The sequence below is a fragment of the Sceloporus occidentalis genome, unplaced genomic scaffold (genome assembly GCF_023333645.1).
Source record: "Sceloporus occidentalis isolate IW3139 unplaced genomic scaffold, rSceOcc1.0.p SCAF_144, whole genome shotgun sequence".
NCBI classification, from domain to species: domain Eukaryota; kingdom Metazoa; phylum Chordata; class Lepidosauria; order Squamata; family Phrynosomatidae; genus Sceloporus; species Sceloporus occidentalis.
Window position 1 is genome coordinate 1,532,170 of NW_028317124.1, and position 22,796 is coordinate 1,554,965.

General features: G+C 47.0%; 1 protein-coding gene across 1 annotated transcript in view; it reads right to left on the reverse strand.

The window, feature by feature from the left end:
* Window positions 1-22,796, reverse strand: part of LOC149280882 (ectopic P granules protein 5 homolog) — a 52,146-nt gene that overhangs the window by 25,511 nt on the left and 3,839 nt on the right. Inside the window, 11 exon segments of the mRNA XM_089499986.1 lie at window positions 164-318; window positions 908-1,065; window positions 2,060-2,215; window positions 3,456-3,606; window positions 4,066-4,180; window positions 5,052-5,157; window positions 5,289-5,362; window positions 7,400-7,507; window positions 8,870-9,006; window positions 9,844-10,087; window positions 10,953-11,834. Of these exon segments, the coding sequence (XP_089356112.1) occupies window positions 164-318; window positions 908-1,065; window positions 2,060-2,215; window positions 3,456-3,606; window positions 4,066-4,180; window positions 5,052-5,157; window positions 5,289-5,362; window positions 7,400-7,507; window positions 8,870-9,006; window positions 9,844-10,087; window positions 10,953-11,834 (2,286 nt within the window).

The window sequence follows — 22,796 nt, forward strand, 5'->3', positions numbered from 1 at the left end:
TGCATGTTTAAACACTGGATTAGCTCTACCGTGTCTGCTGGGAGGCTGTTCCGCTTATCTACTAAACGTGGATATGTGCATATTGTGAAGGTGGATTTCAGTCTGGAGAGCCCTTAAAAACGAAGACACGAACACGCGATACCGCGCCGGCCGACCGTCCTACCTCATAGATCTCCAGAGCGATGCTCTTAACCAGTTCTTCATCCGCGTCCACCTGCTTAGTCTGAGCCATCTGAGCAAAAGTGGTGAGTAGACAGATCCCCTCGGAACTGTTCATCGTGGAGAGGTATTCCTCAAACTTCTGACGGGTTTCTGGGTCTATAAAAAGAAAAAAAAATTTGGATGAAAAGCCACTTAATTAAAAAAAAGAATATAAAACCGCAAAAAAAAACAACAAAAAAAAAAAAACACACAAAACCCACAAAGCAGACAAATAGATAAACTACTGACCAAAACTAAAACAAATGCTGCCAACGCTGCACGCATGTATAAGATTAACAATATTTATTATTATAAATACACTATTATTATTATTACTACTATTAAGTGTTATTATTAATTAGATCATTATTATATATTTGCTTCTGACAGATTTCCCAGAAGCGCAGTCACTCTGATTTCTAGGGGACTTTTAAAGGGATATACTAATAACAATAATAAATAATAAGTAACAACAATAAACAACAACAATAATAAACAACAACAAATAACACATATAATAAACAACTATGATAATAAATAAGTAATAACAATAATAAATGACAATAATACATAATAAGTAATAACAACAATAATAACAATATCAACTAATGATAATTCATAAGTAATATTAACAATACTACATAATTAATAATAATAATAATAATAATGTCACTATATCTAGATCTGGCTTGCAAACCGGAAATACCGTTTAGTTTGGATCTGCAGGCGGCCACATCGAGCGCAGGGTAGAGGTCCGCGGCGCTCTCGCTCTCGGCGTTGTGCATGAGATAAAAGAGTTTCCATAGCATGCCGTTTGAGAGAGTCCCGTACGGCATCTCGGACATAAACAGCCAGATCCCCAGCCTGCAAAATGGGAAATATTTCAGAAAATTGGATGTTTCTAGCGCTTCGGATTATCTGCGTTGAAGGATATACAGCAGCGCAGGGTACCAAATGACCTCTCAAACCTTTCTTATTGAAACATAGAGGTGAGTTGTCACACGGGGCGGCAGTTCCAGGCCACACACCCCACTTCCCCTGCAGCGGCAACGGGACCGGTCGGCAGGACCGGCCACTGACGCCAGCGGGACTTCCTAACCAAATCCGCTTAAAGGGGAGCAGCTAGCCCTATCGGGGCAGCCGGGGAGATCAGAGATCTACCTTGTAAGCAGCCCTCCTCCATAGTGACCTTACTCCTCTCCGCGCATGCAGAGCGCCGGGATAAGACGTTTTATCAGGCATGCCGCATAGAGGACCGCGGCCACTAAGGTAAGTGTTGGGGGGCAGCTGGGACAGGCTCCTAAGGCAGCGCTCCGGCCACGAGACGCATCTGGGTGCAATCCTCTGGACCACCACTAGATGGCCGAGCAAATTGGAATGTGAAAAAACAAACATTCTCAGGACAAGAAACGGGAAACGTTAACGAATTTAACAGATAATCCCAATTAATTACTGCGCGTCTATTCAAGTGACCGGCATCCCTATAGAGGATGTAACCCGACGCCATCAACACGTTAATGTCATCACATGACTCCAGTAACACGAGCAATAGAACAGGAAGAATGGGAAACGCCGCTGTGTGTCATTAAAGCGACTCCGTGTCTTTATATGATGTCGCTGTGTAATATCACATCAAGGAAGAGAAATGTATATGTGCTTTTTTTTTTAAATGGAGAAATTTGGGAATAAGAGGCCATAATCTAAAACTAAAGGGTCTACTTTACTGAGAGGGTGATCAATAAGCGGTACAGCTTCCCAGTAGAAGTGGTAGAGAAGTAGAGCAGCCTCCCAGCAGAAGTCATAGAGGTTAATACGGTGACCTCTATTCCGTTTGTTAATGTAAGAAACCGTCTCTTACCTTTTTGCTTTGAGGACGTAGAGCACTGAACGCAGGAACAGCTCGTCATACTCCACCTGCAACTTCCGCAGAGAGTATGGCTCGGGGGTCCGCTCAGAGTCACGGTTACTGCTCAGATACACAGCCCAATGATCACTCACATAGGACAGCGTCATCCTAGGGGAAAGCGGCACGATTAACCCCCAGACATCCATCTTTAAAGGGAAATCCCATAGAAAAAATGTACACAGTAATACCCCCCAGCACTTTATTACTCCCATCACTCCTGTGTTCCAACGGCCCTTTATCACTCCCATCACTCCTGTGTTCCAACGGCCCTTTATCACTCCCATCGCTCCTGTGTTCCAACGGCCCTTTATCACTCCCATCACTCCTGTGTTCCAACGGCCCTTTATCACTCCCATCACTCCTGTGTTCCAACGGCCCTTTATCACTCCCATCACTCCTGTGTTCCAACGGCCCTTTATCACTCCCATCACTCCTGTGTTCCAACGGCCCTTTATCACTCCCATCACTCTTGTGTTCCAACGGCCCTTTATCACTCCCATCACTCCTGTGTTCCAATGGCCCTTTATCACTCCCATCACTCCTGTGTTCCAACGGCCCTTTATCACTCCCATCACTCCCGTGTTTCAACGGCCCTTTATCACTCCCATCACTCCTGTGTTTCAACGGCCCTTTATCACTCCCATCACTCCTGTGTTCCAATGGCCCTTTATCACTCCCATCACTCCTGTGTTCCAATGGCCCTTTATCACTCCCATCACTCCTGTGTTCCAATGGCCCTTTATCACTCCCATCACTCCTGTGTTCCAATGGCCCTTTATCACTCCCATCACTCCTGTGTTCCAACGGCCCTTTATCACTCCCATCACTCCTGTGTTCCAATGGCCCTTTATCACTCCCATCACTCCTGTGTTCCAACGGCCCTTTATCACTCCCATCACTCCTGTGTTCCAATGGCCCTTTATCACTCCCATCACTCCTGTGTTCCAACGGCCCTTTATCACTCCCATCACTCCTGTGTTCCAACGGCCCTTTATCACTCCCATCACTCCTGTGTTCCAATGGCCCTTTATCACTCCCATCACTCCTGTGTTTCAACGGCCCTTTATCACTCCCATCACTCCTGTGTTTCAACGGCCCTTTATCACTCCCATCACTCCTGTGTTCCAATGTTTAAGTATAAAAGGCTAATTGATGGTTAGAACCCCTTTTTGCAAAGTATGTTACAGCCAGAAATGTCCTTGTTTTCCATGACCCCAAACATATAATCAAAATTAAACTTTGTGGTTCCCTGGAAAATACGTAAAGTGTAAATAAATATGGGAAAGGCTTCCAAAATTCTGACGCACCCCAATAACACAAGCCGGAGAGAGATGACCTCTGAACTCACCGTATAATGCGCCCTATGCGTTTCACGAACTGCCGATACCGAGCTCTGTTAAAAGTCTCCAGTCCGAGGGCCAGAAGGTCCACCAGCGAATTGGCAAAGGCAAAAATCTTCATCATCTCTTGGGGGGTCGTTTTCTCGGGGAAATATTCACCTGACAAGACAATAAAACCGTTCAATACGAGATCAGGAGGCGATACGAGTCTCACGGCCAAGTTTAACCCCTTCACGGCCAAGTTCAACCCCTTCACGACCAAGGCCGTACATGTACGGCCTCACAATGCATTGTCATTAATGGGTTTAAGGACAACCCGTTGTCCACTAAACCAAGTAAAAATGCTTCCCAATAAAGTAGGGCACCCACTAACATCAGCAAAGTGCATCCTATAATAACGTCACATTCATATAGCGCCAGCTGATTCCGTAGCGCTGTCACAATACCACACAGTAAAAACATTTACCAAAACCCATTTAAAATGGACAAAAACATTCTAGTGTAGAGAACGTTGGGTCCACAATTCTCTATGCAATCGGCCACAATGAAGGAAACGAGAGGTGGCCTCGGCTTTAGTGACTGTGGCTCGGTAGCCGGGTTGCCCAGACATGCACTTGCCTCTGGAGGTGAAGCCGAGGACGTTTCTGAACAGGTCGTGGAAAGGGAACTGAGCGAGAAGGGCGATGAGGTCATCCTCCGACAGCAACATCCAGCTCGACTCGGGGTCTTCATCCTGATACGTAAAAATATATACTTTTTTTTTTAAATGGCCCCATTTAATGAAGCCCCCAGTGCCCCCAGGTATGCTTCATGGACAGACAATATAAACCAAGTTGTTGTATCTTATGGCTTAACAGAAGTCGATTGCTTACAAAGGAAAATAGTCATAGAAATGCGGGTCTCCTAAAATACGTTTCATTTCTAGTCACATTAGCCAGTTTATTGGCATTTTACTGTCCCATGGGGCAAGAGGGCAAAGGGCGCACTTGAGCCACCCGACAGCCATGTCCCTGAATCCCCTTCCTATTCCAGAAAGGGGTTTGAGATCGAACTGGGATGGGACCCTGGCCCAAGCACCAAGACCCCTAGTTCCAGCTCTGCCATGCAGCCTCGCCAAAAAAAGGATATTAAAGTACACAAAGATTACTTGCCTTAAGGAGAAGCTGCAGCAAATCGCCCTCCCCTTCCATGGTCCCGTTTCTGATTGGCTGATTGGCCAATTGGCCGCTTTAGGCAGCGTATCAGAGGCAGGAAAGCACTCCCATTGGAATCAATGGGACCATTTTCTGAGCACAGGGGTCTCGTTCGACCCTCACAGAACATAGAGCGCCGGATCTGCCCGGCAGCGAGTACCAGGGGGGCCGAGCCATATAGCTAAGGGGCAGGGATTATTTAAACACATTATTACTTTATAGTACACGTGGCGGCTGGAGCGTCCCTTAAACAACGAACAGCAACTCCAGACAACTAATTTATATCCGAAAACAGAAGCGGTAATGGTCGGGGCGCAAAATAATAGAATATCGGGGACTTTAACATTAAGAAAAATATTAACTCCTCAAAAGAACAAAGTCCAGGAAAAAGGAAAGATCACCGAAGCCCACCTCCTCTCCTCCTTCATCCACCAGCGTCCAGTTTCCAGATTCTTGGCCAGAGGATGCGCTTTTCTTTTCATTTGATTTCATGTGAGATAAGAAGTCCCCTCGATTTCTAGAACAGACAAAGAAAAGCAATTCATAATTATACCGGGAGGTGCGACCGGACAGCAGACCCTCAGCCGGCCCCCGTACAGATTAATACCCCTCTACAATCATTATATCGCATGCTTTATTCTTCCTTACCGGACAGGAGACATGAGCACCGCGAGGAGCTGCATGAAATGAAAGACCCCCGCGGGATTATGCAAGACTCGGACCTAAAAAACCAAAACGGTACATTTTAGTCCTTTCAATTTTATTTATTTTATGTATATTTCATTTTTTTTTTTAATTTTTTTGTTCTTTTTCTGTTTTTTGGATGGTGGAGAAACACCTGTCTCCCTCTCCCCCTCCCCCTCGTGATGTGTCTGTGCGGTGAGCAATACCCGCGATCAGCCAGCAGGGGGAGCAATGGGAGAGCCCAGCAAGATCTAAAAAGACCCGGCTGAGGCTTCCACGTCCTCAAGTGAACTTATGGTGGGAGTCAGCGCTGACCAGAAGGGAACGTCCGATTATGTTATATTACTGTATACAGCGCTGGGGGGTTATATTACTGTATACAGCGCTGGGGGGTTATATTACTGTATACAGCGCTGGGAGGTTATATTACTGTATACAGCGCTGGGGGTTATATTACTGTATACAGCGCTGGGGGGTTATATTACTGTATACAGCGCTGGGAGGTTATATTACTGTATACAGCGCTGGGGGGTTATATTACTGTATACAGCGCTGGGAGGTTATATTACTGTATACAGCGCTGGGGGGTTATATTACTGTATACAGCGCTGGGGGGTTATATTACTGTATACAGCGCTGGGGGGTTATATTACTGTATACAGCGCTGGGAGGTTATATTACTGTATACAGCGCTGGGGGGTTATATTACTGTATACAGTGCTGGGGGTTATATTACTGTATACAGCGCTGGGGGGGTTATATTACTGTATACAGCGCTGGGGGGGTTATATTACTGTATACAGCGCTGGGGGGTTATATTACTGTATACAGCGCTGGGGGGTTATATTACTGTATACAGCGCTGGGGGTTATATTACTGTATACAGCGCCCGGGGGGTTATATTACTGTATACAGCGCCCGGGGGGTTATATTACTGTATACAGCGCCCGGGGGGTTATATTACTGTATACAGTGCTGGGGGGGTTATATTACTGTATACAGCGCTGGGTGGGTTATATTACTGTATACAGTGCCCGGGGGGTTATATTACTGTATACAGTGCCCGGGGGGTTATATTACTGTATACAGCGCTGGGGGGTTATATTACTGTATACAGCGTTGGGGGGTTATATTACTGTATACAGCACTGGGTGGGTTATATTACTGTATACAGCGCTGGGGGGTTATATTACTGTATACAGCGCTGGGGGTTATATTACTGTATACAGCACTGGGGGGTTATATTACTGTATACAGCGCTGGGGGGGTTATATTACTGTATACAGTGCCCGGGGGTTATATTACTGTATACAGTGCTGGGGGTTATATTACTGTATACAGCGCCTGGGGGGTTATTACTGTATACAGCGCTGGGGGGGTTATATTACTGTATACAGTGCCCGGGGGTTATATTACTGTATACAGTGCTGGGGGTTATATTACTGTATACAGTGCTGGGGGTTATATTACTGTATACAGCGCCTGGGGGGTTATTACTGTATACAGCGCTGGGGGGGTTATATTACTGTATACAGTGCCCGGGGGTTATATTACTGTATACAGTGCTGGGGGTTATATTACTGTATACAGCGCCTGGGGGGTTATTACTGTATACAGCGCTGGGAGGTTATATTACTGTATACAGCGCTGGGGGTTATATTACTGTATACAGCGCTGGGGGTTATATTACTGTATACAGCGCCTGGGGGGTTATTACTGTATACAGCGCTGGGAGGTTATATTACTGTATACAGCGCTGGGAGGTTATATTACTGTATACAGTGCTGGGGGGTTATATTACTGTATACAGCACTGGGGGTTATATTACTGTATACAGCGCTGGGGGGGTTATATTACTGTATACAGCGCTGGGGGGTTATATTACTGTATACAGCACTGGGGGTTATATTACTGTATACAGCGCTGGGGGGGTTATATTACTGTATACAGCGCTGGGGGGGTTATATTACTGTATACAGCGCTGGGGGGGTTATATTACTGTATACAGCACCGCACTGTATTTATTGACTCGTTATTAGATGGTAAGAAATATGTAGAAATCTACAAGAACCGACCTGAACAAAGGGAGCGGCCCATTTATTGATTCCAGCTGGACAGCGAAGGACATGATTGAGGAGGAATAAATGGTCTCCAAGACAACCGACTTTCAATAAGATCGATACCTGAGGAGAGAAAATAGAAAAATGTATTTATCCATAACATACATTGGGGGTGTGTATGTAATATACACTATTTTTTTTTTTTATATAGCACCATCATATTCCGCAGAGCTGTACAGAAACAAGGAGTAAGGACCGCCCGGCTCAAATGAGCTTACGATCTATAACGTGACCCCCACCAGCCGCCATTTTAATGCCGGGCACATCAGCTCGTTCGCTATAAGAGGAATCAATACTATACAGTTAAAAAAAAAAAATGGAATGAATCGGAGGATTAAATCGTTCCTCTGGTTGCTATAGCGATATGACCAGAATGGCTACACGTAACCCCAATGATTAATTTAATGAGCCAAAGCTGGGGGTTAGAATGAAGAAATGTAGTTAGTTTATGCGTATCCCGTATCTGCTATTTAAATATTTGTTTAAAGACGCTCTACTGATTAAACAATAGCCACCGGCATTGGCGTACGAGCCATTTCATCCAGGACACATCTCATTCATAAATGGAGCCTCCTGCATGGGGGGGGGGGGGTATAAACTCAATAACGTAATGGAATAATACCCCCGCATCCCGAGCTGATTAACAACGTGTAAAATGTTGCCTGTCCTGGTAAACGTCTTGAAACATTGGCAACTAAAATATATATATAATATATGGACATATTTATAAGAGTAAATGTACTTATATAATATACATTATTTATTTTTTATTAAATATTTTTATATTATTTTTATTTATATTTATTCAATATTTTTATATTATATATATATTAATATTTTATTATATTTTTTTCATGTGATAACGCTGAAGAAATGATCTCTGTTACAATGTAACGCAGTGAGTGTGCCGCCTCAACTATAACTCAACACACAGCCATTAAAGTCTAAACCAACAAAAGTGAGTACACCCCTAAGTGGAGTTCAGCCTCCTCTGCTAACGGTACGGAAAGTTTGAGTTTTGGGTTTGTTTGCTTTTTCTTTCTTCTATTTTGTAACACGTCTTAAGAATAGTTGACTATTACGTTTTCCGACTATACTCTGAACCCAGGAACCAGTAGCCAACTTGTGGCATCAAGAGGCCGTCACCGGCCAACAAAGCACTGATACTTTTCTGCGCTAATTTAAGACAGAATGGTGCATATCAGCAAGAAACAGCGATTTCTCTTGAAAAGTCTTCTAAAAAAACTTTCAGGTATTTTGTTTCCACAAAAGGTTGTTTCAAGTAATTAAAGCCGGTAATGCAAAGAATCGCGGTGGCCACACAACCCATTGGGGGGTTCCTACAAACAACAAGCCTGCAGCAGGGTCTTAAAGTGATGTCGTAAACATAGCGTGTTTTAAGTTCAGACGGGACTATAGAATTACCAGTTTCTGAAGCCAAAGGAGGACGTGATTCTGAAACTGAGCGTCGTCGATGGTTCTTCGCGTGAAACTGAAAAGGACGCTTATACATTCCTTCAGCAGGACTACATCAGAATGCGAGCCTTCCACCTTCTGGAAACCTACAGAGACAAAGTCAAATTAGCCAAGGGATGACATAAGGCAACCTGTGGCTGCGCAGGATCGATGGAAAACCCCATCAAGCCTCCATGAATGAAGGGTGAACGGGAGGATTTTCGGGACGTGGCTTGGAAAAGCCCTCAGAAGCCCAATACCAAGGTGTACAGCCACTGGTTCCGATACCGGTCCCAATGGAAACCCCAGTTTGTAAATGGTCTCCATGACACGGCCACCAAAATTCAAGCAGGTATCATGATAAACTTGTAAGAAATCAGTAAAGCACGGAAGAATGTGAAGGACCTCCCACCATACCGCCACCCTGAGAACGTCAAGTAAGACAGAACTACACCTTTAATTCATTACACACATTCACCGTGATTCATTCATTCATTCATTCATTCATTCATGATGGCGCTTCAACAACAGCAACTACAAAGCCACATGTTGACCGTGCCTGCCATTGTTCAAAGAGACGCGGAGTATAAAGGGAATTAAAAGAGAATGTTCTCTCAATGGTCACTGCTCCCTGGATCAGAGTGGCTGCTCATTCTCGGCACCGGCCTGCACTCAGCTGATCTACTCCAAATACATGATGATATCTTTACATGTATTATATTTAGATTGTAAGCTCATGAGCACTGCCCTCAAAAGTCCACCATTCCCGCCAGGAACTTTGTGTAAGCGTAACATAAGGCTCGATGGTAAGCTCACGGGGCGGGTTCTCATCTCCCGGTTTGCCCCCATTTAAATTGTAAAGCAATTAATACATTAAAAATATTAAATAATAATATTGTACATGAGCCAAGTATGAAAAAGTAGCCGTGATTGAACTGAGTTACCGTGGTCCGGTGTGTGAATGGCCACAGATCTCAGGAAAGGGGAGTTCTCCACCAATCCGTAGATGTAGGATTCAACTTGCAGACGGGATAAGACGGATGTATAGGAGTGAAGGGCGAACGTCTGGTGCAAGTGGTCACATTTCAGCTCAAAAAGACGCCTCAGGTCCCCCAACGCCGGCTCGTTCACTTCCGCTGTCTGGTAATGATGGTAGCCAACGACTTTAGCCTGATCTTCACAAAGCCCCTGCGGACAGACACAAGCCTTTGTAATGCTACCGCGTGTCAGGAACAACCGAGATCCATGCAAAAAAGCACGTGTTCCTTGATATAATGAGACGTATTGTACTACGCAGAGGGGGCTTATTCACTAAAGCAGCGGCTTGCTGGGAAGCTGACATTTTTAAGTCCCTCTCTTTGCCGTGCCTTATGAAGGGTCTACCCCGGTTTGCCGAGTGGGTCAACATTCATTTTAACATGGCTCTTACTGAACGTGAGAATCTGGTAACTTTTGGATAAGGGGACAGTTTAAAGCCCCACTAATGAAGGATGCATATTAATTTATTATTTATTTCTCCCAATATTTTATGGTTTTTCATAAAAAAAAAAAAAAATTGTAATATAATTAATGTAATATTTACTAATTTTATTCTTTTTTTTTATATTAAAAACATTTTTAGATTTTTTTTACTCATTATTGCTATTACTCTCTATTAGTTTTTTTATATCATTTTTTACTTGTTTACTATTTTTATATTCAACCATTTTTTTACTCATTATCCCAATTACTTACTATTGTTTTTTTTATATCATTTTTTTACTCATTATTCATGACTTTTTTCATTTAAAAAAAACATTTTTATACATTTTTTTTTAATATTTTTGTTATATTAATTTATATATTTCTCACTAAACAACTTTATTGCTTTAAAAAAAAAAATTAAAAGCCCAGACATAATGCAATAAAAGGTGTTACAATGTTAATAATTGCGCATGGGCTTATGCTATCCACGATATGACAACCTGAAAATAACAAAACTGTTAAAATAATAATAAAATAACTGAAAAATAATTAGTTCTCTTAATGTTAGGCACACGGGGTGTAAGATTACCTGCACAGTCATGTGCTCCTCTTTAAAGTCCCATATTTTGCTTTTAATATTCTTCCAGTCCGTTATCATGATCTGAAGCTTGGCCTCGGCCAGCAGCAGCTGCTTCCTGCACCGGCCGTAGTTCATGAGCAGCTCGTGGAAATCGTGCCTGTCCTGGTGGGCGACGCTCTCGAACTCCTCGGCGAACGATTCTACGTTCTCGATCCACGAGCACGGCTCAAATATTCTAAGCTGGTCCTTGGTGAACGCCAGGAGCCTCGGCTGCTGTGGGATCTCGGGATAGAGGCGCTCGTTATGGGACAGGGGCTTAATGGTCGCGACGTCCCGTCTCTGGTCAAAGATATCGACCGGCAGCTCCGGATACAGAGGCTTCACCCTTGGAACTTTGAGGATCTCCTTGGCTTCTACAAAGTGTTGAGGGTTCAAAGAGTCCTGAAGTTCCTTCAAGGAGAGGACCGCGGGGTCAGTAGAAGGACCTAGAGATAACTCAATGGATTTATTCAAACCGGCAAATAACTCACAGTTTTTCATAGCACTTTTTTCTGTTTTAGCTCTTTGTTCTTCTTGCTCGTTTTTGTCCGTCGAACGAGTTGTCTCGTCCTCTTTTACGTCTTTTGTGTCCTCTTTACTTGGTGGCACGCCAGGTTCCTCCATAACTTCGGACAACGCTTCCTTGGGGGAATTGTCCATCCTCCCGACGTCCTGCGCGCCCGCTTCATCATCAAGCTGGATTTCTGTGAAGTTATCAGGAGTCTCGCCGGCTTTAGGAGCGCGGACGGAGGAATCGGCATCAATGACTGAAGAAGTAACGGCCTTCTCTTTCTTCACCAGCGAAGGCTTCTCGGACACTACCTCCGCAAAAGCCTGCTGCTTCTTTTTCTCCTAAGAGATGAACAGAATGGAGTTACAAGCCACGAAAATCATAACCCTGATTTACAATATAATATATTATTTTTATATATATATATATATTTATATTTATTAAATTTATTATATATATATATATATATATATATATATATATATATATATATTATTTATAAAATGTAAAAAGAAATAATAAAAAAAAAATTCTGATACCTGAAAACATCTATACAATACTATATATTCCGTTTTTGAAGTAGGTTATCATATATGCATATGTGTGCAGTTTTATCAATTAACCCCTCCCCTCCACAAAATCAATATTTTAGCTATTTTCTGTTAATTAATTTTGTGATTATAAAAGTTTCACCTGGTCCAAGACAAAAAGGATGGAAATCCCTCGTTATATGTTATGATATATCATGTAATTGTTTTGGAGATACTTTTATTAAAATTAAAGGAGGTTTTGCTACAAAGAAGCCTAGGTCTGTGGCAAAACATGCGTTCCTTTTTTCCTCCCCCGCCCTAAAAATTGGTGCAGAGAGACGAAAAAGAACGATTCTAAATAAAAATAATCAGACTAATATAATATTATAAATACAATAATTATTATAAGCCTGAGAATTCGTTTTTAATTTAATAAATAATAATAATGAAAAAAAATAATAAAAAATAAAAATGTATTAGTATTTTTATTATTACCTAAAATGAGAAAAAACAAAAACAAAAAAACAACAGAAATTCTTACAGAAAGGGAGGCAGACCGCAGATTGTAGTAAAGGATTCGGGAAGTAGAGCATTGTGGGAAAATCTCTTCTATAAATTGTTCCTATGGTAACCATGTAAGTACCATATTCACCAGTCAGTATTCTCCTTGTAAGTGGATCGGGATGAGTGTTATAGTATCTCCATTCTGAATCAGCCTCAGAGCTTCGCTGAATGAGCGTACAGGACCCATCTTACACGAGCAGTCTGGACATGAGATGGGATTTTAAACAGTTAAAGACTTTTAACTGTACCGAGAGGGAGGTAGATAAGTGGAACAGCAGCCCAGCAGAAGTGGTAGAGCTAAACTGAGTGAGGAGATTTAAAGGTGCATGGGACATGCATACAGCTCCTGAGACGAGACCAAGGACTGGGCAAATTCTCTGTCTCTATGCCCCGGCATTCTACAGATCGATGACACGAACCTCCACGGGCCTCCTAACTGCGCCTGGGCAACTAAAATGCCTTTTATTGGTGGAAATACATTTTTAGGATTATTTGTTGGAAAATAAAAACCATCTAAAGCGTAGAAAGGTTAATCCTTATCTTGTACAACACCACCGCACGCTGACACACACCCACACCACCGCACACTGACACACACCCACACCGCACACTGACACACACCCACACCACCACCACACACTGACACACACCCACACCACCACCATACTGACACACACCCACACCACCGCACACTGACACACACCCACACCACCACCATACTGACACACACCCACACCACCACCGCACGCTGACACACACCCACACCACCGCACACTGACACACACCCACACCACCACCATACTGACACACACCCACACCACCACCATACTGACACACACCCACACCACCACCGCACGCTGACACACACCCACACCACCGCACACTGACACACACCCACACCGCACACTGACACACACCACCACCACACACTGACACACACCCACACCACCACCATACTGACACACACCCACACCACCGCACACTGACACACACCCACACCACCACCATACTGACACACACCCACACCACCACCACACACTGACACACACCCACACCACCGCACACTGACACACACCCACACCACCACCATACTGACACACACCCACACCACCACCATACTGACACACACCCACACCACCACCGCACGCTGACACACACCCACACCACCGCACACTGACACACACCCACACCGCACACTGACACACACCACCACCACACACTGACACACACCCACACCACCACCATACTGACACACACCCACACCACCGCACACTGACACACACCCACACCACCACCATACTGACACACACCCACACCACCACCACACACTGACACACACCCACACCACCGCACACTGACACACACCCACACCACCACCATACTGACACACACCCACACCACCGCACACTGACACACACCCACACCACCACCATACTGACACACACCCACACCACCACCACACACTGACACACACCCACACCACCACCACACACTGACACACACCCACACCACCACCACACACTGACACACACCCACACCACCACCGCACACTGACACACACCCACACCGCACACTGACACACACCCACACCACCACCACACACTGACACACACCCACACCACCACCATACTGACACACACCCACACCACCGCACACTGACACACACCCACACCACCGCACACTGACACACACCCACACCGCACACTGACACACACCCACACCGCACACTGACACACACCCACACCACCACCACACACTGACACACACCCACACCACCACCATACTGACACACACCCACACCACCGCACACTGACACACACCCACACCACCACCATACTGACACACACCCACACCACCACCACACACTGACACACACCCACACCACCGCACACTGACACACACCCACACCACCACCATACTGACACACACCCACACCACCACCATACTGACACACACCCACACCACCGCACACTGACACACACCCACACCACCACCATACTGACACACACCCACACCACCACCATACTGACACACACCCACACCACCACCACACACTGACACACACCCACACCACCGCACACTGACACACACCCACACCGCACACTGACACACACCCACACCACCACCACACACTGACACACACCCACACCACCACCATACTGACACACACCCACACCACCGCACACTGACACACACCCACACCGCACACTGACACACACCCACACCACCACCACACACTGACACACACCCACACCACCACCATACTGACACACACCCACACCACCACCACACACTGACACACACCCACACCACCGCACACTGACACACACCCACACCACCACCATACTGACACACACCCACACCACCGCACACTGACACACACCCACACCACCACCATACTGACACACACCCACACCACCACCGCACGCTGACACACACCCACACCACACACTGACACACACCCACACCACCGCACACTGACACACACCCACACCACCACCGCACACTGACACACACCCACACCACCACCGCACGCTGACACACACCCACACCACCACCACACACTGACACACACCCACACCACCACCATACTGACACACACCCACACCACCGCACACTGACACACACCCACACCACCACCATACTGACACACACCCACACCACCACCATACTGACACACACCCACACCACCACCACACACTGACACACACCCACACCACCGCACACTGACACACACCCACACCACCACCACACACTGACACACACCCACACCACCACCATACTGACACACACCCACACCACCACCATACTGACACACACCCACACCACCACCGCACGCTGACACACACCCACACCACCACCATACTGACACACACCCACACCACCACCGCACGCTGACACACACCCACACCTCCACTACACACTGACACACACCCACACCACCACCACACACTGACACACACCCACACCACCACCGCACACTGACACACACCACCACCACACACTGACACACACCCACACCACCACCGCACACTGACACACACCCACACCACCACCGCACACTGACACACACCCACACCACCACCGCACACTGACACACACCCACACCACCACCATACTGACACACACCCACACCACCACCGCACACTGACACACACCCACACCACCACCATACTGACACACACCCACACCACCACCACACACTGACACACACCCACACCACCACCATACTGACACACACCCACACCACCGCACACTGACACACACCCACACCACCACCATACTGACACACACCCACACCACCACCACCATACTGACACACACCCACACCACCACCATACTGACACACACCCACACCACCACCACACACTGACACACACCCACACCACCGCACACTGACACACACCCACACCACCACCATACTGACACACACCCACACCACCACCATACTGACACACACCCACACCACCGCACACTGACACACACCCACACCACCACCATACTGACACACACCCACACCACCACCACACACTGACACACACCCACACCACCACCATACTGACACACACCCACACCACCACCACACACTGACACACACCCACACCACCACCACACACTGACACACACCCACACCACCACCGCACGCTGACACACACCCACACCACCACCGCACGCTGACACACACCCACACCACCACCGCACGCTGACACACACCCACACCACCACCATACTGACACACACCCACACCACCACCACACACTGACACACACCCACACCACCACCACCACACACTGACACACACCCACACCACCACCATACTGACACACACCCACACCACCACCACACACTGACACACACCCACACCACCACCACCACACACTGACACACACCCACACCACCACCACACACTGACACACACCCACACCACCACCACCACACACTGACACACACCCACACCACCACCACCACACACTGACACACACCCACACCGCACACTGACACACACCCACACCACCACCACACTGACACACACCCACACCACTGTGACAGAACCCTCCATCACTGGGGTCCCTGGAGAGGCCTGAGAGCCAGCCTCCTCCCTATCGACTATGGGCCCAGGCCTTGTAGAGACTTCTGTGTGTGGATACAGGGGTTCAGTCTGCTGATGTACCCCATGTTTTAGCACTCAGAGTCTCAGAACTGTAACGTCAGCTGGACATCCTGTGGTAGGAAGAAGGCTGATTATCTGTACATTGTTAATGGTATAGGTGTGAAGTGTTTCCCCTGTTATTGTGTGAGTTAGCCCTTGTCTTAAGACCCCCTGTAGGTATGACTTGGTGTCACTGCTGCATACCTAATTATCCATTACATAACAGGTAGCTGTTAATCCTGTGAGCTCCTGTTATCCCTGTGTCCTGGCCATTGTCTGTCTTAAGCCAATTACATGTCTATCGTCATTCCACGTCTACGTCCCCAATTAATGTAATTATTTACGTCTCATGTCATTCTGTCCTTCCCCCGGATATTGTGTTGCAGGATTTGATCTAATTACTTCCTTCCTGCCATGGTAATTAGATCATGTGATATTTGTCTTGCCCCTTTTCTTACTTGTGTATATATAGCTCTGTCTTTGGTTTTAATAAATGATTCCTGCTTTCACCTCAACATGAGTGTTGCCTGATGTTTGGGGTGGGCTGTAGCCACACTGTGTAGCTAAGCTTCGGATAGCCACAGTGCCAATGCGGCTTCGGTGCAGCGACGTCCCTCCTTCTATCTACAACGCTGGTTCTGCCCGGTGCTGAAGGGGTTACTTGTTGGTGTCCCGTCAGGAGGAAGCAACGTTTGGCGGGAGTACCCAGTCGGGGTACAGGTCGGTCCCGTCACATTGGTGGCAAGCGGTGGGATGCTTCCTTAAAGAAATTTGTTATGGTCTGATTTCCGGGGCCGGAAGTTTCCTCTTTCACACCGGAGCGGGGACATCCAAAGCACCAGGATTGGTCACCCTTCGGGCAGAGAAGGAGCAACGCCAGGATCCTCAGCTATGGAACTGGAGTTCAGACGGCGTATGCAGGAGGCACGGGCCCAACCCGATGGACCTGTATCCGCTGAGGACGAGCTGCGGTGGAGGGATCATATCCGTCGGCAACTCTGGTGGGAGACTCTGCGATGGGAACAGGAATACTTGGGTAAGTGCCTCCCAACCAGCGAGGACATTTACTGGTTCCAGCTGGAGGCACGAATGCCGTTGCTGGGAAAGCAGCCCAGGGAGGAATGGGTGTCCGAGTTAGACGGGCTGGTCCAAACCGAGATGATGTGGGATGACGGATACAGGGCGTTACGATGGTATGCAGCCGAGGCGGGTTGGTGCCTGGAAGGTACAGAGCCCACGGAGGGCTATGACTTTGGCGGCCTAGGATTGTTATGGGATAGTCTTCAGGAGGACCTGGATTTCGGCAGTACAGTGGAGTGGCGGATTATGGACATCCGAGATTTCAGGGAATTGGACCTCCCAGGTGCACTGAGAGGTGATTTTGACTTTTTAACTACACAGGAGTGGGAACTGGAAAAAGCATATAAAAAACTGTTTGACCGTGTTCACCAGTATGCCCCAGTGTCCATGGATTTTGTCGATTATTCATCCGAGGATGTTAACCCAGGATGGGGGGATGAGGCTGCGGTCTTCCCACCGGGGTCCTCCGAATGCTGGGTAGTTCGCTCAGATCCACAACCCCCAGCTGAAGCGCCGACAACAGGGTGGGGAGCCCCTGGCCTCTGCCCCGTATCTGGAACAACAACAGGAATCCAGGGAGATGCGGTAGCTAGCCCACATCCCCAGCGGCAGCAGGAGCACGAGGGAGTGGAGGGTGCTGTCCCTCCTCCCCAGCGGCTGTTGGATAACCCGGGAGACAGCGCAGTCGGGTCATCTCCCCAGCGGCAGATGGAGAACCAGGGAGGGGATGCAGGCGGCATCACTCCCCAGCGGGTGGGCGAGTGTCCAGGAGATGGTGGAGCCGGCCAGTCTCCCCAGTGGCAGCTCACAACTCTGGGAGCGGAGGAACCTGTTCTCCCTCCCCAGCGGCAGATCCCAGTTGAGGGAGCTGAGAGTGTCGTCCCTCCTCCCCAGCGGCTGACAGATGAACTGGAAGACGGCGCAGCCGGCTCATCTCCCCAGCGGCAGATCCCAATCGATGGAGCCGAGGGTGTCGTCCCTCCTCCCCAGCGGCTGACGGATGACCCGGGAGACGGCACAGCCGGCCCATGTTCCCAGCAGCAGAAGGAGCATCAAGGAGGGGGTGCAGGTGGCATCACTCCCCAGCGGTCAAGTGAGTGCACAGGAGATGGCGCAGACGGCCAGTCTCCCCAGCAGCAGCTCACAGATTCGGAAGTGGAGGAACCTGTCCTCCCTTCCCAGCCACAGATCCCAGTTCAGGGAGCCGAGGGTGTCTTCCCTCCTCCCCAGTGGCGGGCAGATGACCTGGGAGATGGCGCTGCCAACCCATCACCACAGCGACAACAGGAGCCCCAGGGAGAAGATGCAGGCATCATCACTCCCCAGCGACTGGGAAGATTCCAGAGAGAAGGTGCTGTAGGCACTTCTCTCCAGCGGCAGTTGTATTTTTCTGGAGAGTCAGAGGTGGGGCGGGGGAATACTGCTCTTGGAGGGGCAGATTATTTGGGGCACCAGTTTCGGGAGGGCATTGATGGGCCAAGTGAATTAACTGACTACGGAGTCAACCCGTTTGGGGTTTCCTCCTGTGTCAGTCCTATTTGGAAGGGGGAGAAGTGTGACAGAACCCTCCATCACTGGGGTCCCTGGAGAGGCCTGAGAGCCAGCCTCCTCCCTATCGACTATGGGCCCAGGCCTTGTAGAGACTTCTGTGTGTGGATACAGGGGTTCAGTCTGCTGATGTACCCCATGTTTTAGCACTCAGAGTCTCAGAACTGTAACGTCAGCTGGACATCCTGTGGTAGGAAGAAGGCTGATTATCTGTACATTGTTAATGGTATAGGTGTGAAGTGTTTCCCCTGTTATTGTGTGAGTTAGCCCTTGTCTTAAGACCCCCTGTAGGTATGACTTGGTGTCACTGCTGCATACCTAATTATCCATTACATAACAGGTAGCTGTTAATCCTGTGAGCTCCTGTTATCCCTGTGTCCTGGCCATTGTCTGTCTTAAGCCAATTACATGTCTATCGTCATTCCACGTCTACGTCCCCAATTAATGTAATTATTTACGTCTCATGTCATTCTGTCCTTCCCCCGGATATTGTGTTGCAGGATTTGATCTAATTACTTCCTTCCTGCCATGGTAATTAGATCATGTGATATTTGTCTTGCCCCTTTTCTTACTTGTGTATATATAGCTCTGTCTTTGGTTTTAATAAATGATTCCTGCTTTCACCTCAACATGAGTGTTGCCTGATGTTTGGGGTGGGCTGTAGCCACACTGTGTAGCTAAGCTTCGGATAGCCACAGTGCCAATGCGGCTTCGGTGCAGCGACGTCCCTCCTTCTATCTACAACGCTGGTTCTGCCCGGTGCTGAAGGGGTTACTTGTTGGTGTCCCGTCAGGAGGAAGCAACGTTTGGCGGGAGTACCCAGTCGGGGTACAGGTCGGTCCCGTCACAACCACCACCACCACACACTGACACACACCCACACCACCACCATACTCTGATAGCAAACAACACACACGCTAACACCATGCAGTAACATACAGTTTCACGCTAAGACCATACACTAATACACACAAACTCTAACACTATATGCGGATATACACACTCACGATAATGTCAACACACACACACAACACAGGCTCACGCGCAAATACCCACCTCGTATACGAATGCATACACTATCCAAGAATATATATTGACATATATATATATACACACACACACACACACACACACACACTAATACTAATATATATGTGTGTGTGTGTGTTGGCGAGTATATCTATATACAATGTACAGTGTACAATAATAATTATAATAATGTTATAAAAGTATGATAGCGAGAGCGATGCAAGAGGAGATGCACACAAACCCTTACCAGCTCCCGTGAAAACCCTGTCCTTTTCATTTACTGATCACCCGGCGCCAGGACTTGCTGACAAAACACAAGGCTGCAAGCTCTGCTCGACATATGCAAGGTCTGCCAGCATTGGCTTCAAACTACAGAGCCACTTTTAACTCTCAGAGTGCCAGAGGGGCACACAGAACCTGGCAGATTGGCGCAGGATACAGGCGCCGGCCGGACGGATTTACCGGGATTTACTCAGCCGCCGGCACAGCAGATTTCCAAAGAGTTCTAGAACATTCCGGATAATAAAATATTATATAAAGCAAAAATTCATTGGTTTTCTCTTTTTGGCCTATACATTACGCTAGGCGGTCAACAAAATTCGTTTGGATCTAGTAGCCAGCAAAAAAAAATTAGGAGCCAACTTTTTTTTTCCTTTCCTAATAATGTTTTTATTTTCATTTATTACCCCCTGGTCGGCAGTTAAAAGCTGTTCATTGGGGCAATAAGACACAAAACACAGCGTTCTCCAGTGCTGCACAACTTTGTATGGTGCTGCAGTTAACCCCTTCACGACAAGGGGTATTTTACACCATTGAGACTCAAGCTTTAACCATTATACGCGCGCACGCACACTAACACCATACGTGTTAATGTCTTATGCTCACATGCACACACATGCTAGCATCATACACTAATACACGCACTATACGCCCCTCTCTCATCACGTGGTGACCTGCCACCCTACACTTTCCTCCGGGGGCCGATTCCCTCTCTTGAATGTTAAAGGGATACTCCAGACACCACGTGCACTTTAAAGCATTTAATCCCTTTAAATGTTCACGTTGTCCATTCTGCAAAATCCCCCTCCCCCCGTTTGAAATTGCCCCCTTTACCGAGTTAAATGCCCCGTAGATGTGTGCCAGCTCGGTGAACACAGTATGCAGGGGACTGTTCAGACACCCCCCCCCCCCCGGGCATGTATGGAGAGCGCTGCAATTGATTTGAATGGGGGCACTTTCCTCTTACTGATTGGCTGTTTTAGACACCCAATCAGAGGCCAGAAATATGGGATCATGGATGAGGAGGGCAGCTTCTGCAGCGGGTTAGGGTTGCTCACAGAGTACTTTTAGTATCCATTCTTCTATAGGGGGTCTCAGGGACATTAGGCGGACCCTTTAAGCAAATAAATCTTAACAGATTTCTCTTTATTTATTTTTTATTCTTTTCTCTGAAGGTTTAATTATATAAAAGCAATAAAGAGACTTTTAAAATGCCTTTTCAGTTTCTATGGCAACAACATATTGTGTCAGATAACAAGGAAAACTACAAATAAGGCAAAACTTTTTACATTATTAAGGAATTTCTGGGAGGGGGATGGGTGTTCAGCTGTACCAGGAACGTCATTTTTTTGTTTGTTTTATATAGCGTGGCCATATTCCGTGGCGCTGTACAATGGGTCCTAAGTAGTATATAACGTTTTGACTTACGAGCTTCCAATCTAAAGTGTTTAGGTAAAAAGTAGCATTTTAGTCATTTGTTCCCTTTCTGTTATCTGAGCCCCATCTATCAACTCCTTATGATCCTGCCTGTGGGAAACAATAGAATGCCTCAGTCTTAATCACCCAGACACAATTCATAAAGCATCGGAACAGTGCTGGTGATTGAGCCGGGAAAGTCACCCAAAACATCACGACGGGCTGCCTCCAGATAAAAGGAGGAACAAAATGAGATAAATACAATATTTCTTTCCATATTATAATAAAACGGCAATTTATTCTACGCCCTAAAAAAAAAAATATTCAATTGGACTGCCCATTTGGCACAGGACAGAGGATCATGGGAATTGTAGTTCACCAACAGCTATAAAAACATAGGACACCAACACATGCAATTTTTTTTTTTTTAAGTCAAACGTTTGGTTTCACCAATCGTACGTCGCTACTGAATACGATGGCGCTATATAAATTTTGACCGTGTTAATCACGGCCTCACGTTCCCAGATGCTCAGGATGACGTGCGGGTTTTCCTTATGACTAATTTCACAACTATACCGTATGTAACGATATATTAATCAAGGAAGAGTGACTAATAACTCAACTTACATCATGTGTTCCTCATCCCTTTCCTTCCCGGGCTCAGGAGGACAGAAACACACATGTTCTAATCGTGTGACATAGCGGAA